The 23,902-nt window shown below is 39.0% G+C and overlaps 1 protein-coding gene across 2 annotated transcripts in view; it reads left to right on the top strand.

The window, feature by feature from the left end:
* FGD6 (FYVE, RhoGEF and PH domain containing 6) overlaps positions 1 to 23,902 on the top strand; it is a 115,597-nt gene that overhangs the window by 71,239 nt on the left and 20,456 nt on the right. For both annotated transcript variants that reach the window (XM_007085631.3, XM_015539087.2), the window contains exons 9-14: positions 16,520 to 16,570; positions 19,813 to 19,871; positions 19,955 to 20,026; positions 20,724 to 20,792; positions 22,229 to 22,312; positions 23,052 to 23,131. In XM_007085631.3, coding sequence (XP_007085693.2) covers positions 16,520 to 16,570; positions 19,813 to 19,871; positions 19,955 to 20,026; positions 20,724 to 20,792; positions 22,229 to 22,312; positions 23,052 to 23,131 — 415 coding nt within the window. The remainder of the gene's footprint in view (positions 1 to 16,519; positions 16,571 to 19,812; positions 19,872 to 19,954; positions 20,027 to 20,723; positions 20,793 to 22,228; positions 22,313 to 23,051; positions 23,132 to 23,902) is intronic.

The raw sequence follows: 23,902 nt of genomic DNA, 5'->3' as shown, positions 1-23,902 counted from the left end.
TTCATATCTTTTTTTTTTTTTAATTGAAGGGGGGGGGGGTGGCGGTCCAAATGAGTGAAAGGCAGAGAAAGAGAATCCTGCGAGGGGCAGAGAGGGAGAGGAGCCAGGCTCGTGTTCATCCGAAGTGAGGCTCATGCTCACCTGATTCAGGGATCGAGCTCACCCGATGCATGACTCAAACTCACAAACCATGAGATCATGACCCGAGCCAAAGACAAACACTTAACTGATTGGGTGCCTCATCTTCCTCTCCTATCTTATTATACTATGGTGACCCTTCTTATGATGATGTGAAATGAAAAAATGCCTACATGATGAGATGAAGTGAGATGAATGACATTAGGCACTGTGTATCCCTAGGCTACTGTTGACCTTATGTGACATGTTAGAAGGACCTTCTGCCTCCTTACACTCACAGCTGTTGACTTGGTTAACTGAAACTTTAGAGAGTGAAAGTATGGATAAGGGGTACTACTGTATTTGGTGCCTTGTGAATTTGCTAGTATTTTTGTAATTTGAAAATTGGTTCTGTAATTTGATTATAAACTCTTCAAGGTCAAGGAGTGGGTCTTTTACCAATAATTTAGTGCACTTCAATTTCTCTGGGTCAGTTTTGATTACATTGGAAGCCATTCAGGAAATAATATTGGCTGCTTTTAAGATAGGTTTAAAATATCCCATTAAGCTAAAACATCTTTAGCCTAAAGGATGACATTGAGATAGAGAATTTCAGAGATGATGTCTTCTAAAGGAAGACATATTTAGGGGCTCCTGGGTGGCTCAGTCAGTTAAGTGTCTGACTCTTGATTTCAGCTCCAGTCATGACCTTGCAGTTTTTGAGTTTGAGCCCTGCATCTGGCTCCACGCTGACAGTGCAGAGCCTGCTTGGGATTCTCTCTCTTCCTCTCTCTCTGCCCCTCCTCCACTCTCTCTCAAAATAAACTTTAAATAGGCTTAGGCCTTTTAAAAATAATAATAATAAAAAATAAAAATAAATGGAAGACATATTCCGAGAGGTGAATTGTCCTTCCCCAAACTACACAGATAGTACTGAAGTATACATATGGTCCTAGAATCCTAAGGACATATGGAGGCTGTGATGCTAAGGGTTTGTTTATATTTTTATTTAAAATTCTGATTTTCCAGGGATGCCTGGGTGGCTCAGTTGGTTAAGTGTCCGACTTCGGCTCAGGTCATGATCTCACTGTTTGTGAATTCGGGCCCTGCATCGGGTGCTGTGCTAACTGCTCAGAGCCTGAAGCCTGCTTTGGATTCTCTGTCTCCCGCTCTCTCTGCCTCTCCCCAGCTTAACACTCTGTCTCTCTCTCAGGAATAAGTAAACATTAAAAAAAAATTTTTTTTTACTCTGATTTTCCAGTACTCATTTTTGTTATATTCTGATTACTCCCTATTTTGCAAGATATTTCTACAGTTGCTATCAAAGTGCTCCCTGTCTATACACTTAAATTTTTAGAAGTTGGATTTTAAATCTTTAGGTTTGCGTCTATTCAAATGGGGTCCTCATTTTTGGATAAACAAGCTCAGTGTTTTAATCCTTTGAACAACCTTGTGGGGTTATATAACTTTCATTTTCATTTTAGAATTTGGAGTAATTCCAAGAGCACAAAATATATGGGAACAGAGAGGAACAGCAAGACTATTTGGGGCAACTTTTAACAACTTTGATTTAGTAATGAGTTTCAGGCAGACTAGGGGAAGGATCCCTGCCTGACTCAGTATAGATATGTGACCCCCTTGGTTTCAGGAGGGAAAGACTGAAAAATGTAGAGATGAAGTACAGATAAGATAGGATAGTTTCTTTTGGAATCCTTTTAGAGAAAGGTGGGTGGAAATCCCCAGATACTGCAACCTGCCCCTACTAGTCAGACAACCATCCTGTTGTCTTGCAGAATTTTCTTCCTGGACATAATTTGGCTTTCAGTTGGATATTTGACTTAGCTTTGTCTTCCTTCAGCATAGTGAAAAGCACTTTCAACTAAATTCTTGGTAGTACTTTTTTTTTTTTTAACTCAACTCAAAATAAGATTAAAGAAAATGCATATGTTGTATAATAAATGCTTAATATTAGAATTATTTTATTTAAAAGGTAAAATAAAGTAACTGGTTTACTTAATTTAAGTAGGAAAACTTATAAATTTTACCTTTATATTGGCCACTCAAAGCAAGTGGATCTAGTCAGATCTTGAAATCTATGTGGGGCCCAGAACCTGTTTGCAGTTAAGAGCCTGAGAGTCTTTTTTTTTTTTTTTTTAATTTTTTATGTTTATTTATTTATTTATTAAAAAAAATTTTTTTTAATGTTTTTTATTTATTTTTGAGACAGAGAGAGACAGAGCACGAATGGGGGAGGGGCAGAGAGAGAGGGAGACACAGAATCGGAAGCAGGCTCCAGGCTCTGAGCCATCAGCCCAGAGCCCGACGCGGGGCTCGAACTCACGGACCGCGAGATCGTGACCTGAGCCGAAGTCGGACGCTTAACCGACTGAGCCACCCAGGCGCCCCTATGTTTATTTATTTTTAAGAGACAGAGTGTGAGCGGAGGAGGGGCAGAGAGAGAGGGAAACACAGAATCTGAAGTAGGCTCCAGGCTCTGAGCTGTCAGCAGAGAGCATGATGCAGGGCTTGAACCCACAAACTGTGAGATCATGACCAGAGCCGAAGTCAGATGCTTAACCGACTGAGACACCCAGGTGCCCCAGGAGCATGAGAGTCTTGAGGCAGCAGTGAAGAAGTAATGGAAAGAAACAGGTGCTGCTGTAGGAGCAACATTAATTGTTTACCTCTGTTTATTTCCTTCCTCATCTCTTCAGTGTTGAGACCGTCTTTATTATCCTGATTCTGTGTCTGTCATAGACTCTGGCACATAACAGGAACTCAATGAGCTGAAAGGCTTAGGGAGTTAAACATTGTTCCTTTTTATAAGGTTGAGAATCCCCATGCTGTGGTGTCAATTAATGTTTCATGGATGAGTGGGTCAATAAATTATTAAGAGTTGAAACGTTCTTCCAGTTACCCAAGCACAAAATTGTGGAAAGGACTGAAATACTTCCCTTTCCTCTTCTTTTCTCTCTCATAGGATATGCTGACCAGTTTTCCTTTGCCTCTGATTCCTGCTGTTTCCATTTCCCTTGTTCTAGGCCAGGCCTTCCTAAACTCCTGTCAAATTGTGGCAATATCTTCCTTCTGGTCATGCTACCTCTTATCACCACCACCACCCCTGGCACATTGTCACTTAATCTCTTTTCCAAGGATACCAAAAGGAAAAACCCACTCCTGTGTCTCTCCTGTTCACACACCACCACCACCACACTCACAGTACTGACACCAGATGTGTAGTTTAGTCCCATGCTAAGCAATTATCTTTAACATCAGCTAGGTGTCCTACAATTTGATTCAATTCAGGCACTATCTACCTGGAAATAGTGCCAGATTCTACAGCTCAAGGGCTCCATCCCACAAGACTACCCCCCTGCAAACTCCACATGCCATTCAACATGTCCCAGGTTGTCACCTGTATTTTTCTTTTCTTTTTTTTTTAACATTTATTCATTTTGAGAGACAAACAGAGCATGAGCAGGAGAGGGGCAGAGAGAGAGGGAGACACAGAATCCGAAGCAGGCTCCAGGCTCTGAGCTGTCAGCACAGAGCCCAATGGGCTCAAACTCATGAACCACGAAATCATGACCTGAGCTGAAGTCTGACGCTCAATCGACTGAGCCACCCAGGCGCCCCACCTGTATTTCTGATCAACCAGATATAAATCTGGGTTCCCCTGATTCTCTCCTTGGATTCACTACTTTGCCAGAATGGCTCATAGAACTCAGAGTAACACTTATTTACATTTGCTGGTTTATTTTTAAAGGATATGGTAAAAGCGGGGGGCTTCAGTCAGTTAAGTGTCTGACACTTGGTTTCAGCTCAGGTCATGATCTCATGGTTTGTGAGTTTGAGCCCCACATCAGGCTCCATGCTGACAGTGCGGAGCCTGCTTGATATTCTCTCTCTTTGACCCTCCCCCACTGGCACACGCGCTCTCTCTCTCTCTCTCTCTCTGTCTCAAAAATAAATAAACAAACAAACAAATAAATAAATAAATAAATAAATAAATAAATAAATATTTTTTTAAAGGTATGATGAAGGAAAAAAGTGACCATCTAGATGGAAGGGATGCATAGGGAAAAGTATATGGGAAGGATCTTGGAGCTTCCATGCCCTCTCTGGGTACCACTCTCCCAGCACCTCCACATTGTTCAGCAACCAGAAACTCTAACCCCTATACTTTGGAATTTTAATGAAGGCTTCATCATGTGGTCATGATCCAATATTAACTCCTCTTCTAGCCCTCTTCCCTTCCTATAGGATGGAGAGTAGGGCTGAAAGTTTCAAGCTTATAATCATGGCTTGATCTTTCTGGTGACCAGCCCTTATCTAGGAGCTATTCAGGAGCCCACCCAGAGTCAGCTCATTATAACAAAAGACATTCCTATCACCTAGGAAGTTTCAGAGGATTTAGGAGTTCTGTCAGAACTAGGGTCAGAGGCCAGATGTTAGAACAAAAGATGCTCCTAGTGCTCTTATCACTTAGAAAATCACAAGGGTTTTAGCAGCCCTGCCAGGAACTGGGAGGAGAGCCCAGGAAAGTTGAAAGCTTACATTATCCTACCATAATAGCAGATACCTGTCATTTGCCCAAACCCATAGAATATACCACACCAAGAGTAAATCCTAATGTAAACTATCGGCTTTGGGAGGAGTGGGGGGCTGTGATGTGTCAGTGTAGCTTCCTCCATTCTAACAAACATACCACTCTGGTGGAGGATATTGATAATGGGAATGTCTGTGCATGTCTGGGGCAGAGGGTATATGGGAAATCTCTATGCCTTTCTCTCAGGTCTGCTGTGAACATAAAATCACTCTAAAAAAAAGTCTTAATGGGGGGGGACATTATTATTCACAATATAAAGGCCACATGTTATAACCCAGAATTTCCCAAACTTTGTTTTCCTTTGCTCTAACTGCAATAGGTTTTTTTACTCTGTATTGAAAGATGTCCTCAAGGCCAGATTCTCTCTTTCATTAATCAATATTTATATGGACTGAACTTGAGCCGGACACCTGTATGCACTGGCCAACACCAAGGTGGTCCTTGCTCTGGTGGAGCTTCTAGTCCTCCTCTTTGGGGCCATGCCCAACCACTGAGGCTTTCACCAAGAGCGTCCTCTCCTGAGTCCTGAAAATTAAACTGATCTCGTCATTTGTTTGAGTGACTATATTTTGAGGATTTGTTTTTGTAAGGGTCTTTTGTGCCTATTAAAAAATATATAAGTATTATAAAACATAGTTCTTCTTTATCTTCTACCATCCAGAGATGACTATCATAGATCCTTTTAGGTTTTTTTTGTCTCTGTGTTATATGCAGTATAAATTTTTCCAACAAAAAAACCTTTTATTTGTGGAAAGTTACTACATTGGTGTTGAAAAAAGTTAAATCAGTGAGGATCATGTTGAGAAAGTAAAATAAAATGAAAAACATAATTTAAAAATTCCTCTGAAATATCTTTTCCACTTCTATATTTAGGAGGAAAAAACAGTCCTTTGAACTTTGATTAAATTTGGATCAGGTAGTTTTCTTTGATCTTGTTCTAAATATTTATGTTATAAGTGACTAACGACATATTATATTACTTTTCCTGTAATCTTTGCCTTTAGTCTGGGATGGTATTAACTCCCTCTAGGTTTTAGAAATCCAGGATTTCCCATGTTGGTAGAAAATGGGATATTAAAAACATCTGTTATAGTGTTCTGAAGCTATTAATTTGAGCTGTGAACGGACTAATAAGCAGATTCAACAAAAGATCACAGTCAAATTAATGCATGACTTTTAAAAAATTGTTACTGAAAAATGAAACTTCTGCTTAGCAAATATTTGTTTTATAACCCAGGGCTAATTGTCTTCCTCAAAGTCATTCTAACACTTTCTCTAGGGCAGAACGTGATGAAAGGTGGGGCTGTCCCAATCACCAGCCAAGGAATTTAGTTTCTGAAGAACCCAAAGACCCTGATGTAAGGCAGTGATAATATTCAGAATTCCTGTTGTTATTAGCTCAACTCTCAACATGTTACAATTAATTTTTTAATTATAGCTGTGAACAAGGTATTTTGAGAGATGGTATTTAATAAATTCTATCCATGAAATATCTTAGTACTGTGGAAATATTTAGTACTATGGAAAGACTTTAGGATATAAGCACATTTTATTTGCCTGTTCTATTAAATTATAACTTTTATTTGAATGTTTTTAAGCTTATTTATTTATTTTGAGAGAGAGACAGAGAGAGCAAGCAGGGGAGAGGCAGAAAGAGAGGGAGAGAGAGAATCCCAAGCAGGCTCCGCATTGTCAGCACAGAGCCTGACATGGGGCTCAAACCCACAAACCATGAGACCATGATCTGAGCTGAAACCAAAAGTTGGATGCTCAACCCGACTGAGCCTCCCAGGCACCCCTAAATTATAGCTTTTAAATGTAATCTCACTTTCTCTACAGAATAGAGGTTCTTAACCTTTTTTATGCCTGGATCCCTCTGGTAATCTGGTGAGGTCTATGGCTCTCTTAGAATACTTTTTTTAAAGTTACAGAATAATATACATAAGATTAAAAGGAACCAATTAGCCTGAAATACAGTTATTAAAATAGTTTTATAGTGTTACATAGTAATACATGTGCTACTTTAGTAATGCATTAAAAAGAAGATCTGGTGGTAGATATAAGAACTACCATGATTTTGATATAGTGGTGATGGTAAACAGTATTTTGAGATATCTGCAACAACTGTGATGTGATAATAAAAAATTATGTGACTTCTCTGGTGGTAAAGTCATTGGTATCATTGGTAATACTGTGGTTTGTTGCCTACATTCACAATAGAAGGAAATTCTGTATTTCATGTAGAAGTTAGTGAAAATATTGTTTGTTTTTTTGTTCTTTGCCCATCCAAGTTTGTAGATCCCCAGAACTATACCCACAGACATCATTGTAAAGTCATTCTTTGTTCTAGTTCTCTGTGTATGTTTGACTCAGATTCCCTGTAGATAGCCAAATGCCTCTATCATTGAAACTTGCCTTGCCAAAGATCCAGCAAGCTGACTGAGTTTTCCTCTTAGTGTTTGTTAGTCATGGGCTTACATCGGGAACTGTTCCCATTGAAGAAAATGCTGAAATTCACTCAAACTTGAATTCACTTTAGTGTTTGTATTTGCTTTATTCTTTTCTTGGCTATTCTTTGGCTAATAAAATAAAATATACTTAGTTCCCTAAACCTAAATTTGTTCTTTGTTGATAATTAGGGTGGTAAGGACCAAATATGGATAAGAACTTCTGTAAATGAAACTTCACTGTGCCAAAACCATTTCTGTACCTTTGAGATTGTCACCTAGTAAACTGGCAAGCTTAACGGCTGGAAAACGTATCCATGGAAAAAAGCAGTATCAACCAAGTCAAAATAATGGATGTTTACTTTTGTTGAGAGACGTCCTACCGTTTGGATTCCTCTAAGGGCATCCTGGATATGCCTAGCCAGTCTGTCCCAGTAAAAAGGGACCACAGGAAGATTCTGTCCATTGTAAAATCTGCTACACAATTTTGCGTAAGATGAGCCCGTGGAGTTAGATTTAGTTTGTAAGTCCTTTGGGCATGCCACCTCAGGACCAGGGCCCTGACCCAAAGTCTAGCATAGACCAGGGCTGCCTCATTGGCTATGTCCTGTACAAGGGCTTTGGCTGATGTCCAGGTCCAGCCTGCACTCTGCTCGACATCTTGTGTGCTCTGGGTGGGGGTGCATCAGCCCAGGAGAGGTGGCCTTTTCTAATTCACAGAAAGGGATGGCCTGCTTTCTGAGAGCCCAGAAAGGTCACTTTTTCTAATTCAGACAAGCACTGTATGTACAAGAGGCAGCCCGGGGCCACATTTCAAGGACCAGAATAGAATTAATATTTGAGAGGCAAGAGAATGAGAGCAGGGGCCTGAGTACTTTTACACTAGTCAGACCCTCAAGGTATTATCTCAACTGCTTAGTAAAGTAGAAAGCAAGAAGTGGTTTCCCTAAATGGAGTATCATTTAGTCCACCATAAATTCAGGAAACATTTATTGAATATGTACCAGACCTTGTTCTAGGTACTGGAATCGAGGATAATTCAAGCTCCTTGTCTTCATGAAGTCCACAGTTTAGCAAAATAGAGTACATCATTAAAGAATATTCTGGGAGGGAAACATCAGCCAATACATATCCTACAACATCAATAATTAAAAGCACATAATCCCATTGCAAGAATAGACCTATTGAAACACCAGCATTCTTCTTAGAACTAGGACAAACAATCCTAAAATTTGTATGGAACCACAAAAGACCCTGAATAGCCAAAGTAGTGTTGAAAAAGAAAGCCAAAGCTGGAGGCATCACAATTCTGGACTTTAGCCTGTACTACAAAGCTGTAGTCATCAAGATAGTATGGTATTGGAACAAAAACAGACGTATAGACCAATGGAATAATATAGAGAATCCAGAATCAGACCCACAAATGTATGACCAACTAATCTTTGACAAATCAGGAAAGAGTATCCACTGGAAAAAAGACAGTCTCTTCAGCAAATGGTGCTGGGGAACTGGACAGCAACATCCAGAAGAATGACACTGGACCACTTTCATACACCATACACAAAAATAAACTCAAAATGGATGAAAGACCTAAATGTGAGACATGAAACCATCAAAATCCTAGAGGAGAAAAACAGGCAACAACCTCTTTGACCTCAGCCACAGCAACTTCTTATTTGACATGTCTCCAAAGACAAGGGAAATAAAAGCAAAAAAGAACTATTGGGACATCATCAAGATAAAAAGCTTCTGCACAGCAAAGGAAACAATTAACAAAACCAAATGGCAACCAACAGAATGGGAGAAGATACTTGTAAATGACATATCAGATAAAAGGTTAGTATCCAAAATCTATAAAGAACTTACCAAACTCAACACCTGAAAAACAAATAAGCCAGGGAAGAAATGGGCAGAAGACATGAATAGACAATTTTCCAAAGAAGACATCTAGATGGCTAACAGACACATGAAGAGATGCTCAACATCACCCATCATCAGGGAAATACAAATCAAAACCACATTGAGATACCGCCTCACACCAGAGTGGCTAAAATTAACTCAGGCAACAACAGATGTTGACGAGGATGTGGAGAAAGGGGAACCCTCTTGCACTGTTGGTGGGAATGCAAACTGGTGCAGCTACTCTGGAAAACAGTGTGGAGGTTCCTCAAAAATTTGAAAATAGAATTATCTTATGACCCAGCAATAGCACTATAGGAATTTATCCAAAGAGCTCAAATGTCCATCAGCTGATGAATGGATAAAGAAGATTGGTATACACACACACACACACATACACACATACATACATACAATGGAATATTACTCAGCAATGAAAAAGAATGAAATCTTACCATTTGCAACAATGTGGATGGAACTAGAGGTATTATGCTAAGTGAAATAAATCAGTCAGAGAAAAGACATATCTATGTTTTCACTCATGTGGAATTTGAGCAACTTAATAGAAGACCCTGGGGGAAGGTAAGGGGGGAAAAGAAAAAAGAAAAAAAAAATATATATATATGTGTGTGTGTGTGTGTGTGTGTGTGTATAAAAGAAAGACCTATTGATTGAACAGTAATAATTATTGAGGCGCCTGGGTGGCTCAGTTGATTAAGCATCCGACTCTTGGTTTCAGCTCAGGTCATGATCTCCTGGTTCATGAGATCTGACAATGCAGAGCCTGCTTGGGATTCTCTCTCTCCCTCTCTCTCTCTGACCCTTTCCTGCATGTGTTCATGCATGCACATGCTCTCTTTCTCAACATAAACATTTGAAAAATGAAAATTATTATTCTATTAATAGAATAAGGAGGTAACTTTAAAATGACCCTGTTTATAAAAATGTAATGTATGGCAAGATAGGAAGTGTAAGACAGAAGAAAGGAAAAATTAATGGGTCGCCTGAGTGGCTCAGTCAGTTAGGCATACAACTTCGGCTCAGGTCATGATCTCATGGTTTGTGAGTTTGAGCCCTGCATCAGGCTCTGTGCTGACAGCTCCAAGCCTAGAGCCTGCTTCAAATTCTGTGTCTCCCTCTCTCCCTACCACCCCCCTCGAAAATAAATAAACATTAAAAAAAAATTTTTTAAGAAAGAAAAAATTGAGATTCATACATTAGTGAATACACTAAAATCAAAATTAAATAGGCAGAGCATAGAGGATTTTTAGGGCAGTGAAAATACTTTGTACATTACCATCATCAGGGATACATGTCATTTTATGTTTGTCTAAACCCATAGAATATACAACACCAACAGTGAACTATGGACTCTGCGTAATAATGATGTGTCAGTATAGCTTTATCAGTTGTAGTAAATGTACCACTCTGGTGGGGAATGTTGCTAATGGGAGAGGCTGTGCATGTGGGAGTGGGAGGTGTATGGAAAATCTCTGTTCCTTCCTCTCAGCTTTACTGTGAACGTAAAACTGCTCTTAAAAAAAAAAAAGAAAGCCTTAATTAAAATAAAAAAATATAAAGCATTAAACTAGGGGGGGAAAGAAGGTAAAAAAATAAAATTGGTTATTAAAACTAAGGATAGGGAGAAGAGGAGAGATGGTTTTCTAAGCCCAGAAAAGTAAAGAAATTATAAAGGAAAATATTGATACCTTTATACTATTCTAAATAATAAAAGCATTATAGAGGTTTAAAACAGTCAAAATTAAAAGATAGACAATATGTCAGAAAATATCTTAGTAGCAAATATGAAAGAAATTGCTTTTTCACTAAGAATATTAAAATTCCCTTAGATATCTAGACTAAACGTAGGAATAATTCACTAATAAAATGCATAATAAATACACAGTGGCATATCTAACATCCTCTAAATCATAAGTATTAATTAAAACAAGTTTTTAATTCCCCCTACTATATCAGCAATAAAAAACTACAATACATATAACTGGATCATTAGTGAATTTGATATTTTCATGTATTTATAATGATATTTTAAGTTGGTGTATCCCTTTAGGGAGGATCTCTCATATATATATATATATATATATATATATATATATATATCAGATATATATATAATATGTAATTATATATATATGTGTGTATATATATGTATAATATGTAATTATATATATATATATATCAGGTACTTTAAAAAAGTACCTGATATATATATATCAGGTACTTTAAAAAAACTTCATTTTCTCTGATCAGGAAATAATCTCAAGTATGTAAAAAAAGACAAATATATGAAGATACTGATCAGTGTTACTTATAATTAAAATGATTAGACAATTTATTATTCAAAGAGTGAAAGGCACTATTTATAGTTAGACAAGGGCAACAAGTATACAGCAGCATCATTATGGGCAAATTAGGATATAGGACTATATTATTTAGAACAGCCAAAACAAGATAATTTTTAAATGACCTTTAGTACCTAAGTACCGAATAACATCCCTCTCACGGGATGTTGTTCAGCTATTCCTATGGGAAAAAAATATGTGGGCCAAAAGATTTTAAATGGGCTATAAAATCCTATATATTATTAAAATTAAAATCAAGCATTTATAAAAACAAGGAAATATTTTTAATCATAATAGTTATTTTAAGTTTATTTTTATTTTCTTTTGAGAGAGAGAACAAGCAAGACAGGGGCAGAGAGAGAGGAAGAGAGAGAATCCCAAGCAGGCTCCATACTGTCAGTCCAGAGTCCCATGTGGGGCTCAGACTCACAAACCACAAGATCATGACCTGAGCCGAAGTTGGGTGCTTAACTGACTGAGCCAACTGGGCGCCTCCATAATAGTTATTTAAGAGATGTGCGTGGTTTGAGTTCTCTCCATTGTTTAATTTTCCAGATTTCCTATAATGCATTTTAGAATATTTTTTTAAATGGGCTTCATAATACATTAGAATGATAATCATTACAGTTTTCCAGTCTGGTCCACCCTACTTATTTTATGTATGTGGATATTGACACACAGAAATGCTACAGGGCATGGCCAAAGTCAAAAGCCTCAGCTAGACATAGCTGGATGATGAAGAGTCTATACTCACACTGCCAGTGAGTGCCCTTGACCACTTCACCAAGCTGCCTTGAAGATGGCAGCAGTATGTCTTGCAACGTAACACTTGACTTTTATTTTTGGTATTTAAAATAATTTATTTGTCTCAGAAGTCAGGATAATTTCTGGTTGCCTTTAAAATTTGAAACTTTGGCAAAGAAGCTTATTGACTAGACTTATTTTTCTCTGGATCCCATAATTCTGGATGTGTCACTGATTTCAGTGCATATTTAAGGAAGAAACAAGAAATGTGGGTAGTACAAAGTAAGACACATTCTCAAGTTCAAAACAGATTGACTTTGGAATGTCACTGTCCTTGTATGTTCATTTCCTCTGTGCTTTGCCACCAACCGTTTCTCAGCACATAGTCCAGGAATCCAACTGGGTGTTGTTGAATTAAAATGTCCCAGAATCCCAACCCCACAAGTGACTCATTTTTAGGAAAGGTTAAGTGTACTTCTGAACAGTTGTCTGCTTTAAGTTGATTATTTTTTGATTAGGTAATCAGGGGGTGATAAGGCTTATTACTAGGAGCCCATATATACAGAAAACGTAGACCTCTCACAACATATAGTATTTGTTGTGTCCTTATCCTTTCACTCTGGGCTTCATATATGAGAACAAAGTTAACTTGTATATCTCTTGAGGTACATGCTAGGTTTTGGCTAATTTTGTGCTTCTAATGGTAATAATAGGGGTTAATTAACTTTTATTAATCAATGATGCCACCTGGTGGCCAGAAAGTACATTTTGTGGTGCCCGTGCACACTGCACCAACTTTTTTTTCTTTGTTATAAATAACCTTAGCAGCATTTGAAGCATTTTTATTAGTGAAATTTTTTTAAATGCCTAGTTTGGTTTGGCAAAAGTAGGAAAATCTTGGGATACTGTAAGTGTAACATGGCAAATTGAAATGACTATTCTGTTCTCATTGTTTCTAATGAAGCTCATGCAGATTACTAGGTTCTAAATGGTACGTAGTAAGAATTCCCTGTGACTAACACAAGCGTGTCTGTCTGGTCTCTGTTCTGGGGTTTCACCTGGGTCATAACAGTCACTAGGGCAGCTCGTGGTTTCAGTGCTCCTCCCATCTGACTCAGAGGCTGAACAGCCACATTCTTCTCATTTTGCAGTTAAGACACTGAGTGATTCTTAACCAAGGGGATTCATGGTCTGGTCTTCTTTGAAAAGGTAAAAAACTTGTCAAGATGATGTACTGCAACAAGGTGCCCTGAAAATATAGATGGATGGATGGATGGATCCATGAGAAAGTTGAATTTGGAAAATTGGATTTTGAAAGCTGAAATTTAAGGGTTTTTTTTGTTTTGTTTTTTTAGTTGGCCAGGAAAGTAAACCTAACTCCATTCCATCCTTGGTTAAAAGCATGATTTTGCAGCATTCTAGTGGTGGGTTTTCTGCTCAGCCAGTTTGTGTATTTCCATTCTGTGCCTCAAGTTCAGATTGGTGGACAGCAGCTGAGCTTGAGTTCAGGGAAAGAAAATGCAACTCAAACTTATCAAGCTCAGCCCTGTGATTCGGAGGTCAGGATTTCCTAATACGGACATCTTCCAGTGAGCCCTCTTGGTTTAGAGAAATGTCTCTGTTTGTTTGGGTATACTTTTGTATTAAAGAACAAAAATTGAAGACAAAGTAGGAACCTGCCATGAATCTGGTATTTAAATAAATCTGATTGCTTTTCCACACTCTTACACTAACTAGAGGTTCTAAGGGACATCACTTTTGATTAATGCGATAGCCCAGGTGTTGAGAAGATGTAAGAAGAAGAGTAGGTTTTTCTCCCCAGCCTTGTTACTCATAGGAAAGTTAAATATTTGGGCCCACTGAACACAGCTTATAAATGGAATGCATTCTGAGTGGGGTCAGAGTGAGATTAATTTTTCGTCTCCAGGTGAGGCTAAGTGTAATGTGTAATAAGTGCATTTTGTTAGTTTTTGTGGGTTTTTTAAATCTGTTTGATTGGTACCATACTCTCCAACTTGTGTTCGGATTACTTTAAGAGCTAAATTGCTAGGGATGGTGCATAGAAGCTTAATGTCGTCATACACAGTATCTCACCATGGCTTATTGCCAGAGCTGGGTATTTATAGTATACATGTCTAAACTCATACGAGTTCTTGGATCACTGTTTCAAAGATGTACAGAGTTTCAGCAATTGGGTGTGTGTTTGTGTCAGCTATTGAATTAAAAAAGCTGACACTAACATCCAGGTTTCCCTTTGTGTCTTTGAGCATGACTTCATAAATCCATGAGATGAAATTAACCAGTTCTATAATGTTGCTGAATGGAGACTGATTCTGATAAAAATACATTCAGTCTCTTAATATGCCTTTCCTCTTTTTATTTTCTCAACTCCCACTGGCACTAGGAGTTGAAACAAAGGTTTCAGCCTTTACTGCCTTTTTCCTAAACATAATCCTGTCTTAAAAAAATTATTTATATTTTTATTCGTCAAGCATTTCTTGTCTCTGGTATTCAAAGACCCAGGCTATGTACTATGAGGGATAGAAAGATGAATCAGATATGGCTCCTGCCCTCAAGGAGCTTTGAGTCTAATGAGAAAATGATAAAAGGCATAAAGTGAGTAACTACTGTGTAATACATTATTCAAAGGGAGAGAATATTTCTTTCAAATGGAAAGTTTGGTAAGAGAAGAGGAATTTAAGATGAACCTTGAAGAATGGGAGTAGAATTTTTATGTGCAGAGACAGAGAAAAGGATTCATAGAAGGGAACATTAGAGACAAAAGTATGGAGCCAGGGACCACATGGGAAGTATTCAAGCATTGTGCAGAATCAGACTTTGGTAAGGACAAAGGGCCTGTGTTAAGCAGTAGCAAGACAGAAAATCACAAAAGTCCATAGAGATCATGTAGTGGGGTGAATTTAAATTCCAGGGAACAGAATTTGTTGGGGGGGGGGGTTTGTATGTGTGGTTTTGTTTTTGTTTTGTTTTTTAAGAATTTGTTTTGAGAGATAATCGAAATTATCCAACATTTCTCAACAGAGATTGAAGTACCTTGAAATCCCATGACATCTGTTAGTGTTAAAGACTTATAAAATATAACCTATTGCCTTAATTTTTTTTTCTGTATTATAATAACTGTATACCCACATAGCTTATTTAAAAAACATCTTCATTTAGACCAGAGTTTCTCAACTACAACCCTATTGACATTTTGGCTTAGATAATTATTTATTGTGGGGCTGTCCAGTGCATTTGTAGGATATTTAGCATCCCTGGCCTCTAGTCACTAGATGCCAATGGAACCCCCTTTGCCCAGTTGTGACAATCAGAAATGTCTTCAGACATTTCCAAATGTCCCTTTGCAAGCAAACTCCACCCCCATTTGAGAACCACTGCTCTAGACATATGTAGTATTCCTCTGATGTTCTCTGCATTGTTAGACTCTCAGATTGACAAATCCCTTAGGTATTCAGTCTATTAATGCTTAGAATTTTGTGCTGGACACACAGCTGATTTGAGATTAAGGCATTTCATGTGTATTGGAGTAAAAGTGCTAAACTGGGCATCAGGAAACCTGGATTCTAGTCTTAGCTAGAGGTTGTAACTTCAGTGAAACCCTGTTACGTAACCTGATTCCTCATCTTGAAAATGATGGGTGTGGGGATGCCTGGGTGGTTCAGTCATTTAAGCGTCTCTTAGTTTCAGCTCAGGTCGTGGTCAAACGGCCATGAGATCGAGCCCCATGTAGTGGGGCACATTAGCACAGAGTCTGCTTGGGGTTCGTTCTCTCCCTCTCCCTCCCTCCCTCCCTCCCTCCCACTCTCTCTCTCTCCCTCTCTCTCTTCCTCAAAATAAAATAAACATTAAAAAAAGAAAAGAAAATGACCAGTGTGGCCCCTGATTTTCTAGCTCTGAGCCTGTGTTCTAATTTCAAATGCATCTTGGGGCTTTATTCTTTCACATTTTTAGGAAGTTAGTGCACATTGGGGCACCTGGGTGGCTCAGTCAGTTGAGCAACCAACTTCGGCTCAGGTCATGATCTCACGGTTTGTGAGTTCAAGCCCCGCGTCGGGCTCTGTGCTGACAGCTGAGAGCCTGGAGCCTGCTTCTGATTCTATGTCTCCCTCTCTCTCTGCCCCTCCCCCACACGTGCTCTGTCTCTCTCTGTCTCAGAAATAAATAAACATTAAAAAACAATTTTTTTTAAAGTTAGTGCACATTGAACTAGCACATATATTAACCAACAAAACTGACTAAAGTATTGAATAAGAAAGATGAAATGCTTTTTTCCTTAGTGCTTTATTTTACTAAATACTATAATCCTTTTCCTTTTCTAGATTATTTGAAAAATCTTCTAGAGGACTCTGGAGATTTCAGAGACACTCAAGGTAAATAACTTTTGTGGTATTATATGTTGTAGAAGTTCTTGTATTATAGCTGGCCACAGAAGCTGGCCTCCTGAGAGAGGACCCCGCATGTTCTAGAATGAGGAAGGTTCCTTCTATGCTCAGTCACTCTGTGCCAGTGGAAAATTCACCTTCTGTAGATGTGTCTGTTGCTTTGAAAAGCCGGTCCTTTCAGGCTTTAAAATCATGATTCTGTGAAGTGATCAACTACACAAATCAGGGATAAATTCTAAAATAGCATATTCTGGGACTGCTTGATGCTGGGCAATTGCCTTACCACCCTTCTACCCCTCACCCCTAGTAGCACTTAAAGGAAAACTTCCATTACAATACAAGGGACTCATTGATATTCACAGATTAATCCACAGTGTGTGTGTGTGTGTGTGTGTGTGTGTGTGTGTGTGTGTGTGTGTGTGTTTCTCTCTTACACATACACACACACACACAAGGATTAATTCTGTTCCGGATACTGGTGTTTCTATTTATCCCCAAAGTACTCTTTCAAATGCCATAGGTATATCCCTGGCTCTAATCTGAAGTCCATGTCCATACTCCATTAATTTTATGAATTCTGATTATAATTCTTAAACATCCTTTACATTTTCAGATTACAAAGCTGAATAGGTTTTTATCCCATTTTGTGGAGATTCTTACTCATTCTCTTAATCATTTTACTTCTTCTAATCTAACATCTTCTCTTTGCAAGTGTTTTGCTTTTAAAGGTGCTTTTAAAAAAAAAAGGGGGCAAAGTTTGGAGTGGAGTATATGGTGTGCTTCTTGTCTTAGGTGAACATGTAATCTAGTTGAAGAGAAAAGTCCGTAATACCCATCAGATAAAGAACAAAACAGATAGCTTTAAAGTAAGGATGTGGGACGCCTGGGTGGCTCAGTCAGTTGAGCGTCCAGCTTCGGCTCAGGTCATGATATCATGGTTTGTGGGTTCAAGCCCCGCATCAGGCTCTGTGCTGACAGCTCGGAGCCTGGAGCCTGCTTCGAATTCTGTGTGTCTCCCTCTCTCTCTGCTCCTCCCCCACTCACACACTATCTCTCTCTCTCTCTCAAAAATAAAGATTAAAAAAATTTAAAGTAAGGATGCAGTGAGCAGTACAGAATCACTTCAAAGAGTGGGGAAGATGCAAAGATTGAAGAGGCAGTGCTTTGCTTAGAGAGAAGTGGGGCTGGAGATGAGTTGAAGGGTGGACGAGAGGGAGAGCAGGCATTCCAGACCAGAGTCTGGCTCGTGAAGATGAAAATTTTAGCCACAACTTAGTGACTAGGGCCTCAAAACATCTCTCCCAGGGCTCCTGCCTTCAAGGAAAGTGAGTTATTAGCTCCATTTTCCAGATAAAACAAATATAGCACCAGAGATGAAGGAGCTTGCTTAAAGGAAATTACACCCTTCAGCAAAGACATAGGTTCAAAGAAGCAGTGAACAGTGAAGTGCACTGTGTGGCCAGAAGCATGGCAGTAAAACAGTGAAAAGTTGTAGATGAGATTGACCAAGAGGTGAGAGAAAATGAGACAAATATGCCTTTGGAAGGCTGGCAGAAAAGTTAAAGGGATCCCTAAAGGGGTGACATGGGGAAAGTAGAATTGCAGAATGGATGGGAGAAGGTAGAGCTTGGAGGCCTGGTGACCAAATAGCAGCTGTTTTATCATTGTATCCACTTGTTAAATCCTAAACCTTTTCTCCCTGCGCACCGGGAATTCACATGGGCCAGAAGGAAGGGAATGTGTCCAGGATCACTCTTGAATATCTGCTGTGCTGAGTGTCATGTGCAGTAAATTCTGATAAATGCCTGGGGGTATCTATAAGGAAGTACTGCTTTTCTTTGATAATGGTGATAATAATACATGTTTGAAGAATGTAGAACCCTCTAAGGCTAATACCAGAAAGAGAATCTATTGGTAGGTTACAGTAATGGGACCAAAAAAACCTCAACCTCTTGCCAGAAATTGATCTTTTCTTTTTTTCTTTTTTTTTTCTTTTTTATAGTTCTTTTGTTGATGATTATTGCCACTACCACACCAGCTCAGGGGGACATACTTCCCTCTCTAATACTCTACCAGTTTTGTATTACATTAAGTGAAATAAGTCATACAGAGGAAGACAGATACCATATGTTTTCACTCTTATGTGGATCCTGAGAAACTTAACAGAAGACCATGGGGGAGGGGAAGGGGGAAAAAAAAGTTAGAGAGGGAGGCAAACCATAAGAGACTCTTAAAAACTGAGAATAAACTGAGGGTTGATGGGGGGTGGGAGGGAGGGGAAAGTGGGTGATGGGCACTGAGGAGGGCACCTGTTGGGATGAGCACTGGGTGTTGTATGGAAACCAATTTGACGATAAATTTCATATTAAAAGAAACAAAAATAAATAAAATAAAATAAATAATACTCTACCATTTTTTCTCTGTGGGAGTGCTACTGTCATTTCGGATAATCTTCTTTATATGAACTTGTAATTAGTCTTGCAAGATGCTTAGCATCCCTGGCTCTTACCCACTAAAGGCCAGTGGATCTTCCCAGTCACTGTGACAACCAAAAATTGTCTTTCCATATGTCCCCATGTCTGTAGGGAAGCGTTACTGTCTTAAGAACAACTATAGCCCAAAAGGAGACAAAGTGCAGACTTTCCCCTTTATATCTAGTTATGAAGATGACAAGACTAGAGCATTCAAAAACACTTTGTTAAAGGCGAGGGGTTAATAAGAATAAACACAGATAAATTACTCAGCTCACAAAATGGTGCATGTAATTTCCTAAAGCCTCACATGCTTCTTTGTAGTATTTCTTTCCCCTTGGGATCAGACCAAGAGAAGGCAGCGAAGCCCTGACCCTCTTAAATCGTTACTTTTCATAGTTCTGGTTTCCTGTCCCCTGTGCCACGGTACTTCTCTCCCAAGGCACTTTATACTGGAATGGTCTTTAACTTCCAGGTGAAATCCTTTCCTTATCCTTGTAAACATTCAATAGGGAAATCAAATCTTAGCACAAAGCAACCCTGACATTTATACTATTGACACATATAGCCTATAATGTCTCATTAGAGTATTGGGCTCATTTTTCTTCACGAGTACTGTTTTTCCTTGGTATTGCCCTCATCAGACCCAAGCTCCTCCAGGGGTTGCTGCTATAAACTTGCTATCTGGCCCTCTGGAATTGCTTAATGTTGCCATTCATTGGAATAACCTGATGTCCCTTCTGTTCCTATACATTTTAGATGCCCTTGCTGTTGTTATTGAGGTAGCCAATCACGCCAATGACACCATGAAGCAAGGGGTAAGTATCTTGATGTCAGTGGCTGTTATACTATTGAACCTAAAAGCCCAGGCCTTCATATGCTATACATTCTCTTTCTGTAGGACAACTTTCAGAAACTTATGCAAATTCAATACAGCTTAAATGGACACCATGAAATAGTGCAACCTGGACGGGTAAGTGTTTTTAGACTGCCTTTTGCAAACTTAATACAATGTATTTAGACACTGTTTGTAGCTATTTTTCATTTCAGTTACGAAAATAGGTTTATTTGTTGTTGTTACTCTTCACTGACTCAATCTGGATCAACCAAGCTCATTCTATCCCTTCAAAACATTCATGATTTAAGTCACTGTGACAAGAAGTTCAATTCAATTAGGAGAAAGGCAAGGAACCCCACAGAGTATCTGATTAAATAGGATCATTTTATTGTGTAATACTAACTGACCTCACACAGCTTTAAAGACAATTTCATTTAAAATCTTTAAGAGGGGAGGGAGAAAATTGGTATTTTGGTGCTCCTCATAGAGCACAACAGTGGCATAGGAAATGAGTTCAGGAAAATTACAAAGTGCAACTGTCAGGATGTTGGCTATGCCTTAGGATCAAGTACACGCTCAGTCAGTTACATTTCAGACCACATAGTACCCCTGGGACCAATACTGGATTTATGAAACTCTGCTGGCTTGTCCAGTTCCTTAAGCAGCTTAAAAAGAAACCATAACTGTAAAAAGTGACATGGCAACTATGTCCACCCAGCCCTGTTCCCCCCAAAAAAAATTCGGGGTAAAGAAAGTTGAAAAACAAATTAGATATTTATCATAGTTGTGTTATGATGGTGGGATTAAATGCATATTTGTTTGGATGAATCAGGTTTTTCTGAAAGAGGGAACTCTGATGAAGCTGTCTCGGAAAGTCATGCAGCCCCGAGTGTTCTTCCTGGTAAGTGGCCATGTGTGTTTCTGATGAGCCGGAGGAAGGGATAATCGCCTAATGGAAGGAGACATTTGTACATGACAGATAAGCTTAACACATTCATAAAGCTTTAGTGGGATTTTTGACTGACTGTCTTGCTTATTTGCATTTCAAATGTAGGAAACAAAGTCTTTTGTGATGCATGCATAATCAGAAATTATTTCCTTTTTGAATTTAGTTTATGTCTTTCTAATGTGGAAAAATTGATTCAATCAATTATTTAGTCAGATTGCAATACTTTAGTGGGATTTAGAATTCAGAAAATATTGTATCTGTTACAGAACTTGGAAAGAGTACATTTTCTAGAAAATGCCTTTTTTCTATTTTTCTTTTTTTCGTTCTAAAATTCTTTTTTTAATCTTTTTTTTTTTAATTTTTTTTTTTAACGTTTATTTATTTTTGAGACAGAGAGAGACAGAGTATGAATGGGGTAGGGGCAGAGAGAGAGGGAGACACAGAATCGGAAGCAGGCTCCAGGCTCTGAGCCATCAGCCCAGAGCCCGACACGGGGCTCAAACTCATGGACCGCGAGATCGTGACCTGAGCTGAAGTCGGATGCTTAACCGACTGAGCCACCCAGGTGCCCCCTAAAATTCTTTTTTAATGTTTATTATTTATTTTTGAGAGAGAGACAGAGTGCGAGTGGGGGAGGGGCAGAGAAAGAGGGAGACAGAATCCACAGCAAGCTCCCAGCTTGCAGAGCGCGATGTGGGGCTCAAGCCCACAGACCATGAGATTATGACCTGAGCCGAAGTTGGACACTCAACCTGCTGAGCCACCAAGCGCCCCACCTTTTTTCTTTTTTTTATGTTTATTTATTTTAGAGAGTGAGTGAGCAGGAGAGAGGCAGAGAAAATCCTAAGCGGGCTCTGTGCTGACAGCAGACAATCCAATGCCAGGCTTGAACTCACAAACCGTGAGATCATGACCTGAGCCAAAGTCAGATGTTTAACCTACTGAGCCACCCAGGTGCCCCAAAATTGTCTTTTTTTTTTTTTTTTTTTTTTTTTAGTGTTTATTTATTTTTGAGAGAGATGGAGACAGGATGGGAGTGGGTTAGGGGCAGAGTGAGAGGGAGACACAGAATCTGAAGCAGGCTCCAGGCTCCAAGCCAGAGCCCGATGTGGGCCTCAAACCCACAAGCTGTGAGATCATGACCTGAGCTGAAGTCGGATGCTCAGCCAACTGAGCCACCCAGACACCCCCGAAATTGTATTTTAATAATAATAATTTTAATAAAGCATTCTGGGTGGTTATAGTTTATATAAGCACGCTTATGTGTTTTATTCAAAGAGCTTTTAATTAAAAAGTAGTGTTTTCTTTTTTATTTCAGTGTCTTGCCAATGTCTCTGTAGCTGAAATTTGTTTCTTTACTTGACCCTGTAAAATATTTCTGCTTTCAGTTTAATGATGCCCTGTTGTATACAACACCGGTGCAGTCTGGGATGTATAAACTGAACAACATGCTCTCATTGGCTGGAATGAAGGTCTGTGCATCTGTTAGAAGATACTTCTTTTCTTAACCCAAGTATATTTAGAGAAGAAGCCCTAAGACAATCATCTTTTTCACATCCTTAATTTTTCTCTCTCCCTGTGTTACTGTTTATATGTTCATTTATTCATTTATGTAGTCATTTGTTCACTCACACATTAATTTATTCATAAGGTATTTATTGAGAACTACTATAAACATGGTAATAAGTTTGGTGAAAAATACAAAGATGAAGTGAATCATGATTTTTGTCTCTGCCTCACCCAGAGGTGAGATAATACACTATACATAAATACCTATAAGGGTACAAATAACCAATGAAGGCATAATTAAAATATGGGGAGTTCAGAAAATAAAGAATGTGCAACTTTCGATGGGACTCAGTGGAGGAATTTGTGGCAGCTAGGAAACAGAGAAGAAGTCTTTGGAGGAAGAACCACGAGCCTTAAAGAGTAGGTCACATATGGCCATACTGAGATGTGGAGAAGGCATTCCAGGTGGAGGCGAGTAGTGTGAGCCAAGGCCTGAAGGTGGGAAAGTTGGGCCTATGCATATGCAGGTATCTAACTCTGTCTGGTGCACAGAGTAGGTGAGGGACAGCAGGGGGAGATAAAGCTGGGTATGAGGGTTGGTGGTGGATGACTGCACCAAGAGCACTGAGCAACTTTAGCTATGCTTCAGAGATGAGATTTGCAGTAGGATGAGTTTGCTCAAATTGTCTTGCTTTCTTTCAGGTCAGAAAACCTACCCAAGAAGCATATCAGAATGAACTAAAGATTGAAAGTGTAGAACGTTCCTTTATCCTTTCAGCCAGGTAAAATTTTAAAACATGTATACATGAACATCTGCTGGTATTATAGAGTCATACATCTCCAACAGCTTTGACATTTAGGTTAACTACTAGGCTTATTTCTTTTTCTTTTTCTTCCCTAAAACCATGCAGTTTACTTTTGGTTTATCATGTAGATAAAATGTCTGAGGGCAGAAAACATGAATAGACACTTCTCTAAAGAAGACATCCGGATGGCCAACAGGCACATGAAAAGATGTTCAACGTCGCTCCTTATCAGGGAAATACAAATCAAAACCACACTCAGATATCACCTCACGCCAGTCAGAGTGGCCAAAATGAACAAATCAGGAGACTATAGATGCTGGAGAGGGTGTGGAGAAACGGGAACCCTCTTGCACTGTTGGTGGGAATGCAAATTGGTGCAGCCGCTCTGGAAAGCAGTGTGGAGGTTCCTCAGAAAATTAAAAATAGACCTACCCTATGACCCAGCAATAGCACTGCTAGGAATTTACCCAAGGGATACAGGAGTACTGATGCATAGGGGCACTTGTACCCCAATGTTTATAGCAGGACTCTCAACAATAGCCACATTATGGAAAGAGCCTAAATGTCCATCAACTGATGAATGGATAAAGAAATTGTGGTTTATATACACAATGGAATACTACGTGGCAATGAGAAAAAATGAAATATGGCCTTTTGTAGCAACGTGGATGGAACTGGAGAGTGTGATGCTAAGTGAAATAAGCCATACAGAGAAAGACAGATACCATATGGTTTCACTCTTATGTG

The sequence above is a fragment of the Panthera tigris genome, chromosome B4 (genome assembly GCF_018350195.1).
Source record: "Panthera tigris isolate Pti1 chromosome B4, P.tigris_Pti1_mat1.1, whole genome shotgun sequence".
Lineage (NCBI taxonomy): Eukaryota > Metazoa > Chordata > Mammalia > Carnivora > Felidae > Panthera > Panthera tigris.
Note: the sequence above shows the minus strand (reverse complement) of the source record. Positions and strands in the feature narration are given on the sequence as shown.